Source organism: Scyliorhinus torazame, chromosome 22 (assembly GCF_047496885.1).
Source record: "Scyliorhinus torazame isolate Kashiwa2021f chromosome 22, sScyTor2.1, whole genome shotgun sequence".
NCBI classification, from domain to species: domain Eukaryota; kingdom Metazoa; phylum Chordata; class Chondrichthyes; order Carcharhiniformes; family Scyliorhinidae; genus Scyliorhinus; species Scyliorhinus torazame.
The window spans coordinates 25,146,721-25,166,615 of NC_092728.1; the positions used below are offsets into that span (position 1 = coordinate 25,146,721).

The 19,895-nt window shown below is 66.3% G+C and overlaps 1 protein-coding gene across 3 annotated transcripts in view; it reads right to left on the reverse strand.

Annotated features, from left to right (window-relative positions):
• LOC140398970 (host cell factor 1-like) overlaps window positions 1–19,341 on the reverse strand; it is a 119,884-nt gene extending 100,543 nt beyond the window's left edge. For 2 of the 3 annotated variants that reach the window (XM_072487986.1, XM_072487985.1), the window contains exons 1-4: window positions 19,199–19,341; window positions 10,601–10,761; window positions 3,249–3,457; window positions 151–235 (exon numbers count right to left, since the gene is read on the reverse strand). In XM_072487986.1, the coding sequence (XP_072344087.1) occupies window positions 151–235; window positions 3,249–3,457; window positions 10,601–10,761; window positions 19,199–19,243 (500 nt within the window). In that variant the 5' untranslated portion in view covers window positions 19,244–19,341. Of the gene's footprint in view, window positions 1–150; window positions 236–3,248; window positions 3,458–10,600; window positions 10,762–19,198 lie in introns of those variants that run through there. The other variant, XM_072487987.1, reaches the window with a different exon arrangement.
• Window positions 19,342–19,895: the final 554 nt, after the last annotated feature.

Genomic DNA, 19,895 nt, shown 5'->3' on the forward strand with positions numbered 1-19,895 from the left:
AGTCACTTATATATGAACAGAACTCATCAATCTCAAATGCTTTAAAAAAAAAAAGAAAGATTTAGCTCCAAAGATGTGCAGGTCAGGTGGATTGGCCATGCCCCGCTCCCGGACCCCCCCTCCCCACCTGGGAGCAGGTGGTTCACTTACTTGTTGTCCACAGTGGTGGCAGAGTGCAGACTGCGCGGAAGTGGGGAGACACCATTCATGTTGGGCTTGTTCCATGTCAGCGTGTCTACAGAGGTGGTAAGCACAAAGGTCACAATTACCTCATGTCTGTCGCAGATCTGAAACAACTCTCCGATCCCGCGGCCACACGCCGCCATCTCAAACGCTCGTTTGCGCTCCTCGTCGGCAAGGAACAAACCCCCGATAGGATCTCACAGCACAAAAGGAGGCCGCTCGGCCTATCATGCTGCCGAGCGGTTCGCTCTCCTGCCCTGCTCTCTCCTCATACTACCAGAGAATTGCCCCTTTCTATTCATTTGAACGTTTCTACTGACTCTACAACCTAGATTTCCCCGACACTGTCTCCATCAAACACTCCCAGGACAGGTACAGCACGGGGTTAGATACAGAGTAAAGCTCCCTCGACACTGTCCCCATCAAACACTCCCAGGGCAGGTACAGCACGGGGTTAGATACAGAGTAAAGCTCCCTCTACACTGTCCCCATCAAACACTCCCAGGACAGGTACAGCACGGGGTTAGATACAGAGTAAAGCTCCCTCTACACTGTCCCCATCAAACACTCCCAGGACAGGTACAGCACGGGGTTAGATACAGAGTAAAGCTCCCTCTACACTGTCCCCATCAAACACTCCCAGGACAGGGACAGCACGGGGTTAGATACAGAGTAAAGCTCCCTCTACACTGTCCCCATCAAACACTCCCAGGACAGGTACAGCACGGGGTTAGATACAGAGTAAAGCTCCCTCTACACTGTCCCCATCAAACACTCACTGGGCAACTACAGCACAGGGTTAGATACAGAGTAAAGCTCCCTCTACACTGTCCCCATCAAACACTCCCAGGACAGGTACAGCACGGGGTTAGATACAGAGTAAAGCTCCCTCTACACTGTCCCCATCAAACACTCCCAGGACAGGTACAGCACGGGGTTAGATACAGAGTAAAGCTCCCTCTACACTGTCCCCATCAAACACTCACTGGACAACTACAGCACAGGGTTAGATACAGAGTAAAGCTCCCTCTGCACTGTCCCCATCAAACACTTCCAGGACAGGTACATAGAACATTACAGCGCAGTACAGGCCCTTCGGCCCTCGATGTTGCGCCGACCTGTGAAACCACACTAAAGCCCATCTACACTATTCCCTTATTGTCCATATGTCTATCCAATGACCATTTGAATGTCCTTAGTGTTGGCGAGTCCACTACTGTTGAAGGCAGGGCATTCCACGCCCTTACTACTCTCGGAGTAAAGAACCTACCTCTGACATCTGTCCTATATCTATCTCCCCTCAATTTAAAGCTATGTCCCCTCGTGCTAGACATCACCATCCGAGGAAAAAGGCTCTCACTGTCCACCCTATCCAATCCTCTGATCATCTTGTCTGCCTCAATTAAGTCACCTCTTAACCTTCTTCTCTCTAACGAAAACAGCTCACGTCCCTCAGCCTTTCCTCATAAGATCTTCCCTCCATACCAGGCAACAGTCTTGTAAATCTCCTCTGCACCCTTTCCAATGCTTCCACATCCTTCCTATAATGCGGCGACCAGAATTGCACGCAAAACGCCAAATCCGGCCGCACCAGAGTTTTGTACAGCTGCAACATGACCTCAAGGCTCCGAAACTCAATTCCTCTACCAATAAAAGCTAACACACCGTACGCCTTCTTAACAACCCTCTCAACCTGGGTGGCAACTTTCAGGGATCTATGTACTTGGACACCGAGATCTCTCTGCTCATCCACACTGCCAAGAATCTTACCATTAGCCCAGTACTCTGTCTTCCTGTTATTCCTCCCAAAATGAATCACCTCACACTTTTCTGCATTAAACTCCATTTGCCACCTCTCAGCCCAGTGCTGCAGCTTATCTATGTCCCTCTGTAACTTGTAACATCCTTCCGCACTGTCCACAACTCCACCGACTTTAGTGTCATCTGCAAATTTACTCACCCATCCTTCTACGCCCTCCTCCAGGTCATTTATAAAAATGACTAACAGCAGTGGCCCCAAAACAGATCCTTGTGGTACACCACTAGTAACTGGACTCCAGTCTGAACATTTCCCATCAACCACCACCCTTTGTCTTCTTCCAGCTAGCCAATTTCTGATCCAAACTGCTAAATCACCCTGAATCCCATGCCTCCGTATTTTCTGCAGTAGCCTACCATGGGGAACCTTATCAAAAGCTTTACTGAAATCCATATACACCACATCAACTGCTTTACCCTCATCCACCTGTTTGGTCACCTTCTCAAAGAACTCTATAAGGTTTGTGAGGCATGACCTACCCTTCACAAAACCGTGTTGACTATCCCTAATCAAATTATTCCTTTCCAGATGATTATACATCCTATCTTTTATAAACCTTTCCAAGATTTTTCCCACAACAGAAGTAAGGCTCACTGGTCTATAGTTACCGGGGTTATCTCTACTCCCCTTCTTGAACAAGGGGACAACATTTGCTATCCTCCAGTCTTCTGGCGCTATTCCTGTAGACAAAGATGACTTAAAGATCAAGGCCAAAGGCTCAGCAATCTCCTCCCTAGCTGTACAGCACGGGGTTAGGTACAGAGTAAAGCTCCTTCTACACTGTCCCCATCAAACACTCCCAGGACAGGTACAGCACGGGGTTAGTTACAGAGTAAAGCTCCTTCTGCACTGTCCCCATCAAACACTCCCAGGACAGGTACAGCACGGGGCTAGATACAGAGTAAAGCTCCTTCTGCACTGTCCCCATCAAACACTCCCAGGACAGGTGCAGCACGGGGTTAGATACAGAGTAAAGCTCCCTCTACACGATCCCCATCAAACACTCCCAGGACAGGTACAGCACGGGGTTAGTTACAGAGTAAAGCCCCCTCTGCACTGTCCCCATCAAACACTCCCAGGACAGGAACAGCACGGGGTTAGATACAGAGTAAAGCTCCCTCTACACTGTCCCCATCAAACACTCCCAGGACAGGTACAGCACGGGGTTAGATACAAAGTAAAGCTCTCTCTACACTGTCCCCCACACTATGCAGCTGTTGATTGGATTAAGTTGCCTTTTCCTTACCGATGTCCAAAGTGCAGAGGTCACCAAGTCTGCAGCCACTCATCCCTCCGTAGATAACCAGCTTGGACTTCTTCATGTCCTTGTCAGTGTAGATGACTGCAGTGTGAGACTCTCGCGGAGGAGGCAGCACTCCATAGGTGATGGGATTGTCCCAGCTCATCACACCGGAACCCGGCCTCAGCTCCAAGATGTAAACATCGTTCAAATAACTTGAAAGGAGAGCAAGAGAATGTGAGTGAGAGTGGGTGAGGGTGGAAGCCAGCGTGGCAGAGAGAGTGAGTGTGAGAGAGAGAGAGAGGGAGAGCGACAGAGACAAAGAGTGAGAGAGAGACACAGAGACACCGATAGAAAGAGAGAGTGATAGAAAGTGATAGAGAGTGATAAAGAGAGGGAGGGGGAGGGGGGAGGGGAAGGGGGAGAGAGCGCGGCGGAGAGAGCGCGGCGGAGAGAGCGCGGCGGAGAGAGCGCGGCGGAGAGAGCGCGGCGGAGAGAGCGCGGCGGAGAGAGCGCGGCGGAGAGAGCGCGGCGGAGAGAGCGCGGCGGAGAGAGCGCGGCGGAGAGAGCGCGGCGGAGAGAGCGCGGCGGAGAGAGCGCGGCGGAGAGAGCGCGGCGGAGAGAGCGCGGCGGAGAGAGCGCGGCGGAGAGAGCGCGGCGGAGAGAGCGCGGCGGAGAGAGCGCGGCGGAGAGAGCGCGGCGGAGAGAGCGCGGCGGAGAGAGCGCGGCGGAGAGAGCGCGGCGGAGAGAGCGCGGCGGAGAGAGCGCGGCGGAGAGAGCGCGGCGGAGAGAGCGCGGCGGAGAGAGCGCGGCGGAGAGAGCGCGGCGGAGAGAGCGCGGCGGAGAGAGCGCGGCGGAGAGAGCGCGGCGGAGAGAGCGCGGCGGAGAGAGCGCGGCGGAGAGAGCGCGGCGGAGAGAGCGCGGCGGAGAGAGCGCGGCGGAGAGAGCGCGGCGGAGAGAGCGCGGCGGAGAGAGCGCGGCGGAGAGAGCGCGGCGGAGAGAGCGCGGCGGAGAGAGCGCGGCGGAGAGAGCGCGGCGGAGAGAGCGCGGCGGAGAGAGCGCGGCGGAGAGAGCGCGGCGGAGAGAGCGCGGCGGAGCGAGGGCGGCGGAGCGAGGGCGGCGGAGCGAGGGCGGCGGAGCGAGGGCGGCGGAGAGAGGGCGGCGGAGAGAGGGCGGCGGAGAGAGGGCGGCGGAGAGAGGGCGGCGGAGAGAGGGCGGCGGAGAGAGGGCGGCGGAGAGAGGGCGGCGGAGAGAGGGCGGCGGAGAGAGGGCGGCGGAGAGAGGGCGGCGGAGAGAGGGCGGCGGAGAGAGGGCGGCGGAGAGAGGGCGGCGGAGAGAGGGCGGCGGAGAGAGGGCGGCGGAGAGAGGGCGGCGGAGAGAGGGCGGCGGAGAGAGGGCGGCGGAGAGAGGGCGGCGGAGAGAGGGCGGCGGAGAGAGGGCGGCGGAGAGAGGGCGGCGGAGAGAGGGCGGCGGAGAGAGGGCGGCGGAGAGAGGGCGGCGGAGAGAGGGCGGCGGAGAGAGCGCGGCGGAGAGAGCGCGGCGGAGAGAGCGCGGCGGAGAGAGCGCGGCGGAGAGAGCGCGGCGGAGAGAGCGCGGCGGAGAGAGCGCGGCGGAGAGAGCGCGGCGGAGAGAGCGCGGCGGAGAGAGCGCGGCGGAGAGAGCGCGGCGGAGAGAGCGCGGCGGAGAGAGCGCGGCAGAGAGAGCGCGGCAGAGAGAGCGCGGCAGAGAGAGCGCGGCAGAGAGAGCGCGGCAGAGAGAGCGCGGCAGAGAGAGCGCGGCAGAGAGAGCGCGGCAGAGAGAGCGCGGCAGTGAGAGCGCGGCAGTGAGAGCGCGGCAGTGAGAGCGCGGCAGAGAGAGCGCGGCAGAGAGAGCGCGGCAGAGAGAGCGCGGCAGAGAGAGCGCGGCAGAGAGAGCGCGGCAGAGAGAGCGCGGCAGAGAGAGCGCGGCAGAGAGAGCGCGGCAGAGAGAGCGCGGCAGAGAGAGCGCGGCAGAGAGAGCGCGGCAGAGAGAGCGCGGCAGAGAGAGCGCGGCAGAGAGAGCGCGGCAGAGAGAGCGCGGCAGAGAGAGCGCGGCAGAGAGAGCGCGGCAGAGAGAGCGCGGCAGAGAGAGCGCGGCAGAGAGAGCGCGACAGAGAGAGCGCGACAGAGAGAGCGCGACAGAGAGAGCGCGACAGAGAGAGCGCGACAGAGAGAGCGCGACAGAGAGAGCGCGACAGAGAGAGCGCGACAGAGAGAGCGCGACAGAGAGAGCGCGACAGAGAGAGCGCGACAGAGAGAGCGCGACAGAGAGAGCGCGACAGAGAGAGCGCGACAGAGAGAGCGCGACAGAGAGAGCGCGACAGAGAGAGCGCGACAGAGAGAGCGCGACAGAGAGAGCGCGACAGAGAGAGCGCGACAGAGAGAGCGCGACAGAGAGAGCGCGACAGAGAGAGCGCGACAGAGAGAGCGCGACAGAGAGAGCGCGACAGAGAGAGCGCGACAGAGAGAGCGCGACAGAGAGAGCGCGACAGAGAGAGCGCGACAGAGAGAGCGCGACAGAGAGAGCGCGACAGAGAGAGCGCGACAGAGAGAGCGCGACAGAGAGAGCGCGACAGAGAGAGCGCGACAGAGAGAGCGCGACAGAGAGAGCGCGACAGAGAGAGCGCGACAGAGAGAGCGCGACAGAGAGAGCGCGACAGAGAGAGCGCGACAGAGAGAGCGCGACAGAGAGAGCGCGACAGAGAGAGCGCGACAGAGAGAGCGCGACAGAGAGAGCGCGACAGAGAGAGCGCGACAGAGGGAGCGCGACAGAGAGAGCGACAGAGAGAGCGACAGAGAGAGCGACAGAGAGAGCGACAGAGAGAGCGACAGAGAGAGCGACAGTGAGAGACAGTGAGAGAGAGACAGAGAGAGAGACAGAGAGAGAGAGACAGAGAGAAAGAGACAGAGAGAGACACACAAAGCGGGGGTGCCAGCGCGGCAGAGTGAGTGATAGAGAGAGAGAGAAGTCATCAGGTAGAGAAAACAAAAATGTGGGGAATGAAAGGAGAAGGAGGTTGCCACAAGAAAGAGCGAGGTGGGGAGACAGTCAAATCATTGAGCAGCTATATTGGAAACAAATCGACAATACAAAACCTCAGCCCAAAAGCAGCCACGGGAAAGTCAGTGGCACACTGAGAGTCGCTGAAGCAATGTTCAGAGAGACAGGAGGAGCAGTGTTTGCAGCCTCATCTTTCCTCAACCCGCTGCCAACCGGACACTGCCCAAGCCCCCCTTTCACTGGCTTCTAGAACCCCCGACACTGAACACACAGTCCTGTTCACCCCCCCCCCCCCAACCCTCTGCACTCGCCGGCTTCAGCTCAGCAGCAGCTGGCATCTCCACATCAACTCCAAGTTAGTAAAGTAATGCCGCAGGTTTCACAGGGTGGGACCCGGGCAGGGTGGCAGGCGGGCAGGGTGGCTGGCGGGCAGGGTGGCTGGGTGGCAGGTTGGGGACGTGCGGCAGGGGAGCAGGGCGGCAGGGGGGCAGGGCGGCAGGCGGGCAGGGCGGCAGGCGGGCAGGGCGGCAGGCGGGCAGGGCGGCAGGCGGGCAGGGCGTCAGGCGGGCTGGGCGGCAGGCGGGCTGGGCGGCAGGCGGGCTGGGCGGCAGGCGGGCTGGGCGGCAGGCGGGCTGGGCGGCAGGCGGGCTGGGCGGCAGGCGGGCTGGGCGGCAGGCGGGCTGGGCGGCAGGCGGGCAGGGCGGCAGGCGGGCAGGGCGGCAGGCGGGCAGGGCGGCAGGCGGGCAGGGCGGCAGGCGGGCAGGGCGGGGGCTGGGTGGCAGGTTGGGGACGGGCGGCAGGCGGGCAGGGCGGCAGGCGGGCAGGGCGGCAGGCGGGCAGGGCGGCAGGCGGGCAGGGCGGCAGGCGGGCAGGGCGGCAGGCGGGCAGGGCGGCAGGCGGGCAGGGCGGCAGGCGGGCAGGGCGGCAGGCGGGCAGGGCGGCAGGCGGGCAGGGCGGCAGGCGGGCAGGGCGGCAGGCGGGCAGGGCGGCAGGCGGGCAGGGCGGCAGGCGGGCAGGGCGGCAGGCGGGCAGGGCGGCAGGCGGGCAGGGCGGCAGGCGGGCAGGGCGGCAGGCGGGCAGGGCGGCAGGCGGGCAGGGCGGCAGGCGGGCAGGGCGGCAGGCGGGCAGGGCGGCAGGCGGGCAGGGCGGCAGGCGGGCAGGGCGGCAGGCGGGCAGGGCGGCAGGCGGGCAGGGCGGCAGGCGGGCAGGGCGGCAGGCGGGCAGGGCGGCAGGCGGGCAGGGCGGCAGGCGGGCAGGGCGGCAGGCGGGCAGGGCGGCAGGCGGGCAGGGCGGCAGGCGGGCAGGGCGGCAGGCGGGCAGGGCGGCAGGCGGGCAGGGCGGCAGGCGGGCAGGGCGGCAGGCGGGCAGGGCGGCAGGCGGGCAGGGCGGCAGGCGGGCAGGGCGGCAGGCGGGCAGGGCGGCAGGCGGGCAGGGCGGCAGGCGGGCAGGGCGGCAGGCGGGCAGGGTGGGGACTGGGTGGCAGGTTGGGGACGGGCGGCAGGCGGGCTGGGCGGCAGGCGGGCAGGGCGGCAGGCGGGCAGGTTGGGGACGGGCGGCAGGCGGGCTGGGCGGCAGGCGGGCAGGGTGGGGGCTGGGTGGCAGGTTGAGGACGGGCGGCAGGCGGGCTGGGCGGGCAGGGTGGGGGCTGGGTGGCAGGTTGGGGACGGGCGGCTGGCGGGCAGGGCGGCAGGTTGGGGACGGGCGGCAGGCGGGCAGGGCGGCAGGCGGGCAGGGTGGGGGCTGGGTGGCAGGTTGGGGACGGGCGGCAGGCGGGCAGGGCGGCAGGCGGGCAGGGCGGCAGGCGGGCAGGGCGGCAGGCGGGCAGGGCGGCAGGCGGGCAGGGCGGCAGGCGGGCAGGGCGGCAGGCGGGCAGGGCGGCAGGCGGGCAGGGCGGCAGGCGGGCAGGGCGGCAGGCGGGCAGGGCGGCAGGCGGGCAGGGCGGCAGGCGGGCAGGGCGGCAGGCGGGCAGGGCGGCAGGCGGGCAGGGCGGCAGGCGGGCAGGGCGGCAGGCGGGCAGGGCGGCAGGCGGGCAGGGCGGCAGGCGGGCAGGGCGGCAGGCGGGCAGGGCGGCAGGCGGGCAGGGCGGCAGGCGGGCAGGGCGGCAGGCGGGCAGGGTGGGGACTGGGTGGCAGGTTGGGGACGGGCGGCAGGCGGGCTGGGCGGCTGGCGGGCAGGGCGGCAGGCGGGCAGGTTGGGGACGGGCGGCAGGCGGGCTGGGCGGCAGGCGGGCAGGGTGGGGGCTGGGTGGCAGGTTGAGGACGGGCGGCAGGCGGGCTGGGCGGGCAGGGTGGGGGCTGGGTGGCAGGTTGGGGACGGGCGGCTGGCGGGCAGGGCGGCAGGTTGGGGACGGGCGGCAGGCGGGCTGGGCGGCAGGCGGGGGCTGGGTGGCAGGTTGGGGACGGGCGGCAGGTGTGCTGGGCGGGCAGGGTGGGGGCTGGGTGGCAGGTTGGGGACGGGCGGCAGGCGGGCTGGGCGGGCAGGGTGGGGGCTGGGTGGCAGGTTGGGGACGGGAGGCAGGCGGGCTGGGCGGGCAGGGTGGGGGCTGGGTGGCAGGTTGGGGACGGGAGGCAGGCGGGTTGGATGTGACGACGAGTCACGTTCGGAGATATGGGGACAGTGATCAAAATCTCCGTCAAAGAGCCTCAGTTGGAAATTTCGCATCCTCCTCTCCACTCACCCCATCTCCATAACGACAGCAGCTCCTACATCCCATCTATGACCGTAACCTGTTCCAGACCCGACAACCCTCCCGATCACCGTAACCTGCTCCAGACCCGACAACCCTCCCGATCTCCGTAACCTGCTCCAGACCCGACAACCCTCCCTATCTCTGTAACCTCCTCCAGTCCCTACAACCCTCCCCATCTCTGTAACCGCCTCCAACCTCTACAACCCTCCCTATCTCTGTAACCTCCTCCAGCCCCTACAACCCTCCCTATCTCTGTAACCTCCTCCAGCCCCTACAACTCTCCCTATCTCTGTAACCTCCTCCCGCCTCTACAGCCCTTCCTATCTCTGTAACCTCCTCCAGACCCGACAACCCTCCCTATCTCTGTAACCTCCACCAGACCCGACAACCCTCCCTATCTCTGTAACCTCCTCCAGCCCCTACAACCCTCCCTATCTCTGTAACCTCCACCAGACCCTACAACCCTATCTCCGTAACCTCCTCCAGATCCTACAACCCGCCCTATCTCTGTAACCTCCTCCAGCCCCTACAACCCTATCTCTGTAACCTCCTCCAGACCTGACAACCCTCCCTATCTCTGTAACCTCCTCCAAACCCTACAAATTTTCCCATCTCTGTAACCTCCTCCAGCCCCTACAACCCTCCCCATCTCCGTAACCTCCTCCAGACCCTACACCCCTCCCTATCTCCGTAACCTCCTCCAGCCCCTACAACCCTCCCCAACTCTGTAACCTCTTTCAGACCCTACAACCCTCCCTATCTCTGTAACCTCCTCCAGCCACTACAACCCTCCCCATCTCTGTAACCTCTTCCAGCCCCTAGAACCCTCCCCATCTCTGTAACCTCCTCCAGCCCCTACAACCCTCCCCATCTCTGTAACCTCCTCCAGACCCTACAACCCTCCCCATCTCTGTAACCTCTTCCAGCCCCTAGAACCCTCCCCATCTCTGTAACCTCCTCCAGACCCTACAACCCTCCCCATCTCTGTAACCTCCTCCAGACCCTACAACCCTCCCCATCTCTGTAACCTCCTCCTGACCCTACAACCCTATCACTGTAACCTCATGTAGAGGGTGGGACTGTTAAAGTGAGTCGTATGTATTAGCTTGTGGTTAACCAGTTGTATTTGCTGCCTATATCATTATAGTTCTTGACATAAATAAACAGTAATTGTGTTTACATTTACACACCTAGTGACTGTGATTATTGGACAGCCAAGGGCCAAAGATTGTGGCTATTTCTATAAAAATTCCATTGGTTAATTCATTTGCGTTGTGACTCTGGGACGAGTAGGGCTGGAATTGACCAGACACTAGCCCAGGGTGTTGTAACAATCACTGTCACTGCCTACAGCCCTCCTGATCTCTGTAACCTCCTCCAAACCTGCACCCTCTGCACACCACCAATTCTGCCTCCATTGCTCCACCATTGGCGGCGGTGCCTACGGGTGCTGGGGGGTGGGCCCCGCGCTCTCTCTGACCGAGGTTTTTCTGGCTGCCTCGTCCTAACATCTCCTTCTTGTGGCGCAGGGTTCAGGAGCTGCCTCCTGTGGAGTGCCTGAAACCATTGCGCGTTAGATGAAAGGTCCTCGCGCCTGCCGCCTCCTCCTCGCATGTCCCAGGATTTCCCCTTGCCCCTCGTCGCTCCTTACCGTGGAATGTTGTTCTTGGGGTCCTCGCTGTCATTGGCCAATCCTCCAAATAGGTAGCACTTGTTGCCAACCAGGGAGAAGCTGTGCCCTAACCGTGGGCATGGCAACGACCCGTTCTTGGGCGGTTTTGGCTTCAGTTTCTTCCACTCCCACCGGCTAGCCTGTGTAACGAGAAGGGGAGGTTCATTACACTGAGAGCTGGACTGTTCACACACCCGGGTGCCAGTCCCGCGGCGCGCGCGTGTCCCATTCACTCTGTTATTATCTCCATCACTACGTTCGGTCTTATTTGGACCATTTGCACCTAATTGACCTTGGTCTGAACGTTTAATGCACGGAGTTACTTTTTACAACCTTTCAAACTCATTAACACTGCTTCAAACAGAAACTCCAATTCGGTGAGGATATACACACTCTCTCTGCTTCCTGAACTTCAAGCTAGTTTCTACATCCATTTCCTTCAAAACCTAATTTAACACAGCGTGGGTTCGGAGGGCAGAGAGGGAATAGTTACAGGGTCGAGGGGAGCGGGGGGCCAGGGGAGCGGGGGGACGAGGGGAGCGGGGGCCGAGGGGAGCGGGGGGCCGAGGGGAGTGGGGGGGGTCGAGGGGAGTGGGGGGTGGGGGGGTCGAGGGGAGTGGGGGGGGTCGGGGAGTGGGGGGTCGAGGGAGTGGGGGGGGTCGAGGGGAGTGGGGGGGGTCGAGGGGAGTGGGGGGGGGTCGAGGGGAGTGGGGGGGGTCGAGGGGAGTGGGGGGGTCGAGGGGAGTGGGGGGGTCGAGGGGAGTGGGGGGGGAGGGGAGTGGGGGGGGTCGAGGGGAGTGGGGGGGGTCGAGGGGAGTGGGGGGGGTCGAGGGGAGTGGGGGGGGGTCGAGGGGAGTGGGCGGTCGAGGGGAGTGGGCGGTCGAGGGGAGTGGGCGGTCGAGGGGAGTGGGCGGTCGAGGGGAGTGGGCGGTCGAGGGGAGTGGGCGGTCGAGGGGAGTGGGCGGTCGAGGGGAGTGGGCGGTCGAGGGGAGTGGGCGGTCGAGGGGAGTGGGCGGTCGAGGGGAGTGGGCGGTCGAGGGGAGTGGGCGGTGGAGGGGAGTGGGCGGTCGAGGGGAGTGGGCGGTCGAGGGGAGTGGGCGGTCGAGGGGAGTGGGCGGTCGAGGGGAGTGGGCGGTCGAGGGGAGTGGGCGGTGGAGGGGAGTGGGCGGTCGAGGGGAGTGGGCGGTCGAGGGGAGTGGGCGGTCGAGGGGAGTGGGCGGTCGAGGGGAGTGGGCGGTCGAGGGGAGTGGGCGGTCGAGGGGAGTGGGCGGTCGAGGGGAGTGGGCGGTCGAGGGGAGTGGGCGGTCGAGGGGAGTGGGCGGTCGAGGGGAGTGGGCGGTCGAGGGGAGTGGGCGGTCGAGGGGAGTGGGCGGTCGAGGGGAGTGGGCGGTCGAGGGGAGTGGGCGGTCGAGGGGAGTGGGCGGTCGAGGGGAGTGGGCGGTCGAGGGGAGTGGGCGGTCGAGGGGAGTGGGCGGTCGAGGGAGTGGGCGGTCGAGGGGAGTGGGCGGTCGAGGGGAGCGGGGAGCGGGGGGGGTCGAGAGGAGCGGGGGGGACGAGGGGACCGGGGGGGGGGGGGGGTCGAGGGGAGGGTCGAGTGGAGCGGGGGGGGGGGGGGGGTGTCCAGGGGAGCGGGGGGTGTCCAGGGGAGCAGAGGGGGGTCCAGGGAGGTCCAGGGGAGCGGGGGGGGGGGGGGGGGGGGGGGGGAGTCCAGGGGAGCGGGGGGGGGTCCAGGGGAGGGTCCAGGGGAGCGGGGGGGGGTCCAGGGGAGCGGGGGGGTCGAGGGGAGCGGGGGGGTCGAGGGGAGCGGGGGGGGGGGTCGAGGGGAGCGGGGGGGGGGGGGGTCGAGGGGAGCGGGGGGGGGGGTCGAGGGGAGCGGGAGGGGAGCAGGGGTTCGAGAGGAGCGGGGGGTCAATGGGAGCTCGAGGGGAGCGGGGGGTCGAGGGGAGCGAGGGGTCGAGGGGAGCGAGGGGTCGAGGGGAGCGAGGGGTCGAGGGGAGCGAGGGGTCGAGGGGAGCGAGGGGTCGAGGGGAGCGAGGGGTCGAGGGGAGGGAGGGAGAGGGCGAGGGGGGGGAGGGAGAGGGCGAGGGGAGGGAGGGAGAGGGCGAAGGGAGGGAGGGAGAGGGCGAAGGGAGGGAGGGAGAGGGCGAAGGGAGGGAGGGAGAGGGCGAAGGGAGGGAGGGAGAGGGCGAAGGGAGGGAGGGAGAGGGCGAAGGGAGGGAGGGAGAGGGCGAAGGGAGGGAGGGAGAGGGCGAAGGGAGGGAGGGAGAGGCGAAGGAGGGAGGGAGAGGGCGAAGGGAGGGAGGGAGAGGGCGAAGGGAGGGAGGGAGAGGGCGAAGGGAGGGAGGGAGAGGGCGAAGGAGGAGGGGAGGGGAGGGAGAGGGCGAAGGGAGGGAGGGAGAGGGCGAAGGGAGGGAGGGAGAGGGCGAAGGGAGGGAGGGAGAGGGCGAAGGGAGGGAGGGAGAGGGCGAAGGGAGGAGGGAGAGGGCGAAGGGAGGGAGGGAGAGGGCGAAGGGAGGGAGGGAGAGGGCGAAGGGAGGGAGGGAGAGGGCGAAGGGAGGGAGGGAGAGGCGAAGGGAGGGAGGGAGAGGGCGAAGGGAGGGAGGGAGAGGGCGAAGGGAGGGAGGGAGAGGGCGAAGGGAGGGAGGGAGAGGGCGAAGGGAGGGAGGGAGAGGGCGAAGGGAGGGAGGGAGAGGGCGAAGGGAGGGAGGGAGAGGGCGAAGGGAGGGAGGGAGAGGGCGAAGGGAGGGAGGGAGAGGCGAAGGGAGGGAGGGAGAGGGCGAAGGGAGGGAGGGAGAGGGCGAAGGGAGGGAGGGAGAGGGCGAAGGGAGGGAGGGAGAGGGCGAAGGGAGGGAGGGAGAGGGCGAAGGAGGGAGGGAGAGGGCGAAGGGAGGGAGGGAGAGGGCGAAGGGAGGGAGGGAGAGGGCGAAGGGAGGGAGGGAGAGGGCGAAGGGAGGGAGGGAGAGGGCGAAGGGAGGGAGGGAGAGGGCGAAGGGAGGGAGGGAGAGGGCGAAGGGAGGGAGGGAGAGGCGAAGGGAGGGAGGGAGAGGGCGAAGGGAGGGAGGGAGAGGGCGAAGGGAGGGAGGGAGAGGGCGAAGGGAGGGAGGGAGAGGGCGAAGGGAGGGAGGGAGAGGGCGAAGGGAGGGAGGGAGAGGGCGAAGGGAGGGAGGGAGAGGGCGAAGGGAGGGAGGGAGAGGGCGAAGGGAGGGAGGGAGAGGGCGAAGGGAGGGAGGGAGAGGCGAAGGGAGGAGGGAGAGGGCGAAGGGAGGGAGGGAGAGGGCGAAGGGAGGGAGGGAGAGGGCGAAGGGAGGGAGGGAGAGGGCGAAGGGAGGGAGGGAGAGGGCGAAGGGAGGGAGGGAGAGGGCGAAGGGAGGGAGGGAGAGGGCGAAGGGAGGGAGGGAGAGGGCGAAGGGAGGGAGGGAGAGGGCGAAGGGAGGGAGGGAGAGGGCGAAGGGAGGGAGGGAGAGGCGAAGGGAGGGAGGGAGAGGGCGAAGGGAGGAGGGAGAGGGCGAAGGAGGGAGGGAGAGGGCGAAGGGAGGGAGGGAGAGGGCGAAGGGAGGGAGGGAGAGGGCGAAGGGAGGGAGGGAGAGGGCGAAGGGAGGGAGGGAGAGGCGAAGGGAGGGAGGGAGAGGGCGAAGGGAGGGAGGGAGAGGGCGAAGGGAGGGAGGGAGAGGGCGAAGGGAGGAGGGAGAGGGCGAAGGGAGGGAGGGAGAGGGCGAAGGGAGGGAGGGAGAGGGCGAAGGGAGGGAGGGAGAGGGCGAAGGGAGGGAGGGAGAGGGCGAAGGGAGGGAGGGAGAGGGCGAAGGGAGGGAGGGAGAGGGCGAAGGGAGGGAGGGAGAGGGCGAAGGGAGGGAGGGAGAGGGCGAAGGGAGGGAGGGAGAGGGCGAAGGGAGGGAGGGAGAGGGCGAAGGGAGGGAGGGAGAGGGCGAAGGGAGGGAGGGAGAGGGCGAAGGGAGGGAGGGAGAGGGCGAAGGGAGGGAGGGAGAGGGCGAAGGGAGGGAGGGAGAGGGCGAAGGGAGGGAGGGAGAGGGCGAAGGGAGGGAGGGAGAGGGCGAAGGGAGGGAGGGAGAGGGCGAAGGGAGGGAGGGAGAGGGCGAAGGGAGGGAGGGAGAGGGCGAAGGGAGGGAGGGAGAGGGCGAAGGGAGGGAGGGAGAGGGCGAAGGGAGGGGAGGAGAGGGCGAAGGGAGGGAGGGAGAGGGCGAAGGGAGGGAGGGAGAGGGCGAAGGGAGGGAGGGAGAGGGCGAAGGGAGGGAGGGAGAGGGCGAAGGGAGGGAGGGAGAGGGCGAAGGGAGGGAGGGAGAGGGCGAAGGGAGGGAGGGAGAGGGCGAAGGGAGGGAGGGAGAGGGCGAAGGGAGGGAGGGAGAGGGCGAAGGGAGGGAGGGAGAGGGCGAAGGGAGGGAGGGAGAGGGCGAAGGGAGGGAGGGAGAGGGCGAAGGGAGGGAGGGAGAGGGCGAAGGGAGGGAGGGAGAGGGCGAAGGGAGGGAGGGAGAGGGCGAAGGGAGGGAGGGAGAGGGCGAAGGGAGGGAGGAGAGGGCGAAGGGAGGGAGGGAGAGGGCGAAGGGAGGGAGGGAGAGGGCGAAGGGAGGGAGGGAGAGGGCGAAGGAGGGAGGGAGAGGGCGAAGGGAGGGAGGGAGAGGGCGAAGGGAGGGAGGGAGAGGGCGAAGGGAGGGAGGGAGAGGGCGAAGGGAGGGAGGGAGAGGGCGAAGGGAGGGAGCGAGAGGGCGAAGGAGGGAGCGAGAGGGCGAAGGGAGGGAGCGAGAGGGCGAAGGGAGGGAGCGAGAGGGCGAAGGGAGGGAGCGAGAGGGCGAAGGGAGGGAGCGAGAGGCGAAGGGAGGGAGCGAGAGGGCGAGGGGAGGGAGCGAGGGGTCGAGGGGAGGGAGCGAGAGGGCGAGGGAGGGAGCGAGAGGGCGAAGGGAGGGAGCGAGAGGGCGAAGGGAGGGAGCGAGAGGGCGAAGGGAGGGAGCGAGAGGGCGAAGGGAGGGAGCGAGAGGGCGAAGGGAGGGAGGGAGAGGGCGAAGGGAGGGAGGGAGAGGGCGAAGGGAGGGAGGGAGAGGGCGAAGGGAGGGAGGGAGAGGGCGAAGGGAGGGAGGGAGAGGGCGAAGGGAGGGAGCGAGAGGGCGAAGGGAGGGAGCGAGAGGGCGAAGGGAGGGAGCGAGAGGGCGAAGGGAGGGAGCGAGAGGGCGAAGGGAGGGAGCGAGAGGGCGAAGGGAGGGAGCGAGAGGGCGAAGGGAGGGAGCGAGAGGGCGAAGGGAGGGAGCGAGAGGGCGAAGGGAGGGAGCGAGAGGGCGAGGGGAGGGGAGCGAGGGGTCGAGGGGAGGGAGCGAGAGGGCGAAGGGAGGGAGCGAGAGGGCGAAGGGAGGGAGCGAGAGGGCGAAGGGAGGGAGCGAGAGGGCGAAGGGAGGGAGCGAGAGGGCGAAGGGAGGGAGCGAGAGGGCGAAGGGAGGGAGCGAGAGGGCGAAGGGAGGGAGCGAGAGGGCGAAGGGAGGGAGCGAGAGGGCGAAGGGAGGGAGCGAGAGGGCGAAGGGAGGGAGCGAGAGGGCGAAGGGAGGGAGCGAGAGGGCGAAGGGAGGGAGCGAGAGGGCGAAGGGAGGGAGGGAGAGGGCGAAGGGAGGGAGCGAGAGGCGAAGGGAGGGAGCGAGAGGGCGAAGGGAGGGAGCGAGAGGGCGAAGGAGGGAGCGAGAGGGCGAAGGGAGGGAGCGAGAGGGCGAAGGGAGGGAGCGAGAGGGCGAAGGGAGGGAGCGAGAGGGCGAAGGGAGGGAGCGAGAGGCGAAGGGAGGGAGCGAGAGGGCGAAGGGAGGGAGCGAGAGGGCGAAGGGAGGGAGCGAGAGGGCGAAGGGAGGGAGCGAGAGGGCGAAGGGAGGGAGCGAGAGGGGCGAAGGGAGGGAGCGAGAGGGCGAAGGGAGGGAGCGAGAGGGCGAAGGGAGGGAGCGAGAGGGCGAAGGGAGGGAGCGAGAGGGCGAAGGGAGGGAGCGAGAGGGCGAAGGGAGGGAGCGAGAGGGCGAAGGGAGGGAGCGAGAGGGCGAAGGGAGGGAGCGAGAGGGCGAAGGGAGGGAGCGAGAGGGCGAAGGGAGGGAGCGAGAGGGCGAAGGGAGGGAGCGAGAGGGCGAAGGGAGGGAGCGAGAGGGCGAAGGGAGGGAGCGACGAGGGCGAAGGGAGGGGAGCGAGAGGGCGAAGGGAGGGAGCGAGAGGGCGAAGGGAGGGAGCGAGAGGGCGAAGGGAGGGAGCGAGAGGGCGAAGGGAGGAGCGAGAGGGCGAAGGGAGAGGAGCGAGAGGGCGAAGGGAGGGAGCGAGAGGGCGAAGGGAGGGAGCGAGAGGGCGAAGGGAGGGAGCGAGAGGGCGAAGGGAGGGAGCGAGAGGGCGAAGGGAGGGAGCGAGAGGGCGAAGGGAGGGAGCGAGAGGGCGAAGGGAGGGAGCGAGAGGGCGAAGGGAGGGAGCGAGAGGGCGAAGGGAGGGAGCGAGAGGGCGAAGGGAGGGAGCGAGAGGGCGAAGGGAGGGAGCGAGAGGGCGAAGGGAGGGAGCGAGAGGGCGAAGGGAGGGAGCGAGAGGGCGAAGGGAGGGAGCGAGAGGGCGAAGGGAGGGAGCGAGAGGGCGAAGGGAGGGAGCGAGAGGGCGAAGGGAGGGAGCGAGAGGGCGAAGGGAGGGAGCGAGAGGGCGAAGGGAGGGAGCGAGAGGGCGAAGGGAGGGAGCGAGAGGGCGAAGGGAGGGAGCGAGAGGGCGAAGGGAGGGAGCGAGAGGGCGAAGGGAGGGAGCGAGAGGGCGAAGGAGGGAGCGAGAGGGCGAAGGAGGGAGCGAGAGGGCGAAGGGAGGGAGCGAGAGGGCGAAGGGAGGGAGCGAGAGGGCGAAGGGAGGGAGCGAGAGGGCGAAGGGAGGGAGCGAAGGGGCGAAGGGAGGGAGCGAGAGGGCGAAGGGAGGGAGCGAGAGGGCGAAGGGAGGGAGCGCGGAGGGCGAAGGGAGGGAGCGAGAGGGCGAAGGGAGGGAGCGAGAGGCGAAGGGAGGGGAGCGAGAGGGCGAAGGGAGGAGCGAGAGGGCGAGGGAGGGAGCGAAGAGAGGCGAAGGGAGGGAGCGAGAGGGCGAAGGGAGGGAGCGAGAGGGCGAAGGGAGGGAGCGAGAGGGCGAAGGGAGGGAGCGAGAGGGCGAAGGGAGGGAGCGAGAGGGCGAAGGGAGGGAGCGAGAGGGCGAAGGGAGAGGAGCGAGAGGGCGAAGGGAGGGAGCGAGAGGGCGAAGGGAGGGAGCGAGAGGGCGAAGGGAGGGAGCGAGAGGGCGAAGGGAGGGAGCGAGAGGGCGAAGGGAGGGAGCGAGAGGGCGAAGGGAGGGAGCGAGAGGGCGAAGGGAGGGAGCGAGAGGGCGAAGGGAGGGAGCGAGAGGGCGAAGGGAGGGAGCGAGAGGGCGAAGGGAGGGAGCGAGAGGGCGAAGGGAGGGAGCGAAGAGGGCGAAGGGAGGGAGCGAGAGGGCGAAGGGAGGGAGCGAGAGGGCGAAGGGAGGGAGCGAGAGGGCGAAGGGAGGGAGCGAGAGGGCGAATGGAGAGGAGCGAGAGGGCGAAGGGAGGGAGCGAGAGGGCGAAGGGAGGAGCGAGAGGGCGAAGGGAGGGAGCGAGAGGGCGAAGGGAGGGAGCGAGAGGGCGAAGGTAGGGAGCGAGAGGGCGAAGGGAGGGAGCGAGAGGGCGGAAGGGAAGGAGCGAGAGGGCGAAGGGAGGGAGCGAGAGGGCGAAGGGAGGGAGCGAGAGGGCGAAGGGAGGGAGCGAGAGGGCGAAGGGAGGGAGCGAGAGGGCGAAGGGAGGGAGCGAGAGGGCGAAGGGAGGGAGCGAGAGGGCGAAGGGAGGGAGCGAGAGGGCGAAGGGAGGGAGCGAGAGGGCGAAGGGAGGGAGCGAGAGGGCGAAGGGAGGGAGCGAGAGGGCGAAGGGAGGGAGCGAGAGGGCGAAGGGAGGGAGCGAGAGGGCGAAGGGAGGGAGCGAGAGGGCGAAGGGAGGGAGCGAGAGGGGCGAAGGGAGGGAGGGAGAGGGCGAAGGGAGGGAGGAGAGGCGAAGGGAGGGAGGGAAGAGGGCGAAGGGAGGGAGGGAGAGGGCGAAGGGAGGGAGGGAGAGGGCGAAGGGAGGGAGGGAGAGGGCGAAGGGAGGGAGGGAGAGGGCGAAGGGAGGGAGGGAGAGGGCGAAGGGAGGGAGCGAGAGGGCGAAGGGAGGGAGCGAGAGGGCGAAGGGAGGGAGCGAGAGGGCGAAGGGAGGGAGCGAGAGGGCGAAGGGAGGAGCGAGAGGGCGAAGGGAGGGAGCGAGAGGGCGAAGGGAGGGAGCGAGAGGGCGAAGGGAGAGAGCGAGAGGGCGAAGGGAGGGAGCGAGAGGGCGAAGGGAGAGGAGCGAGAGGGCGAAGGGAGGGAGCGAGAGGGCGAAGGGAGAGGAGCGAGATGGAGACGGAGCGATGGCACGATGAAGTGGAGAGCGAGAGGCGGTTGAGAGAGTGAGGGGGGGGAATGAGGGGGGGGGGGAGAGAGAGAGAGGTCGGGAGGGGGGGAAAAGGTGGGGAGTGGGGGGGGGGGGGGGAAAGAGGGCGACAGCTGAGTTTTCTTGTGTTAACTGCAGGAAGCTGATACCTGGAGCTCGAAGAGGTCGTTACTGTACTTCCCGTACTCCACCATGCCTCCGAAGACCAGAAGACGGGTCCCGTCACAGACAAAGCCATAGGCCGCACACCCTGGTGGAATGTCCCCTCGCACCGCTGGAATGAACCACTGGTTCGTGGGCTGCGTACAAGGGAAGAGGATGACATTAAATTCGGTCTTCAGCGAGAGGACGAGGGTGTGAAGCTCGGCGACTCTCACTCCCTCACAACTCAGGACGCTTGCCGGAGAGGGCTGGATGCAAGCTATAAGTGGCCCACCGCGCCGGTGCTGCACTGTCTGCCGGGCTGTCTTCCTGACGGGACATTGTGATGACCCCCGCCCCCCCCCCCCCCCGCAAGAGCCATGATATCGAAAGGGTTGACAGTGGGGCAGATCTCCACGACGTAACAAGTCTGATATTCACGCAGCCACCACCAGAACGTTTGGAAAAAATGCACGGATGAGTTGGTCGTTACGACATTCCTGTGCACAAAGTGGCAGCCACATTTCCGACATTAGAAGCGTTAGTCTATATCGCAAGGGGGGTTTGAGTACAGGAGGAGTGAGGACTTGCTTCAATTGTATTGGAGCTTGGTTAGACCCCACCTGGAGTACTGAACGCAGTTTTCATCCCCTTACCTCAGAAAGGAGATTATTGTCATAGAGGGAGCGTGACGAAGGTTCACCA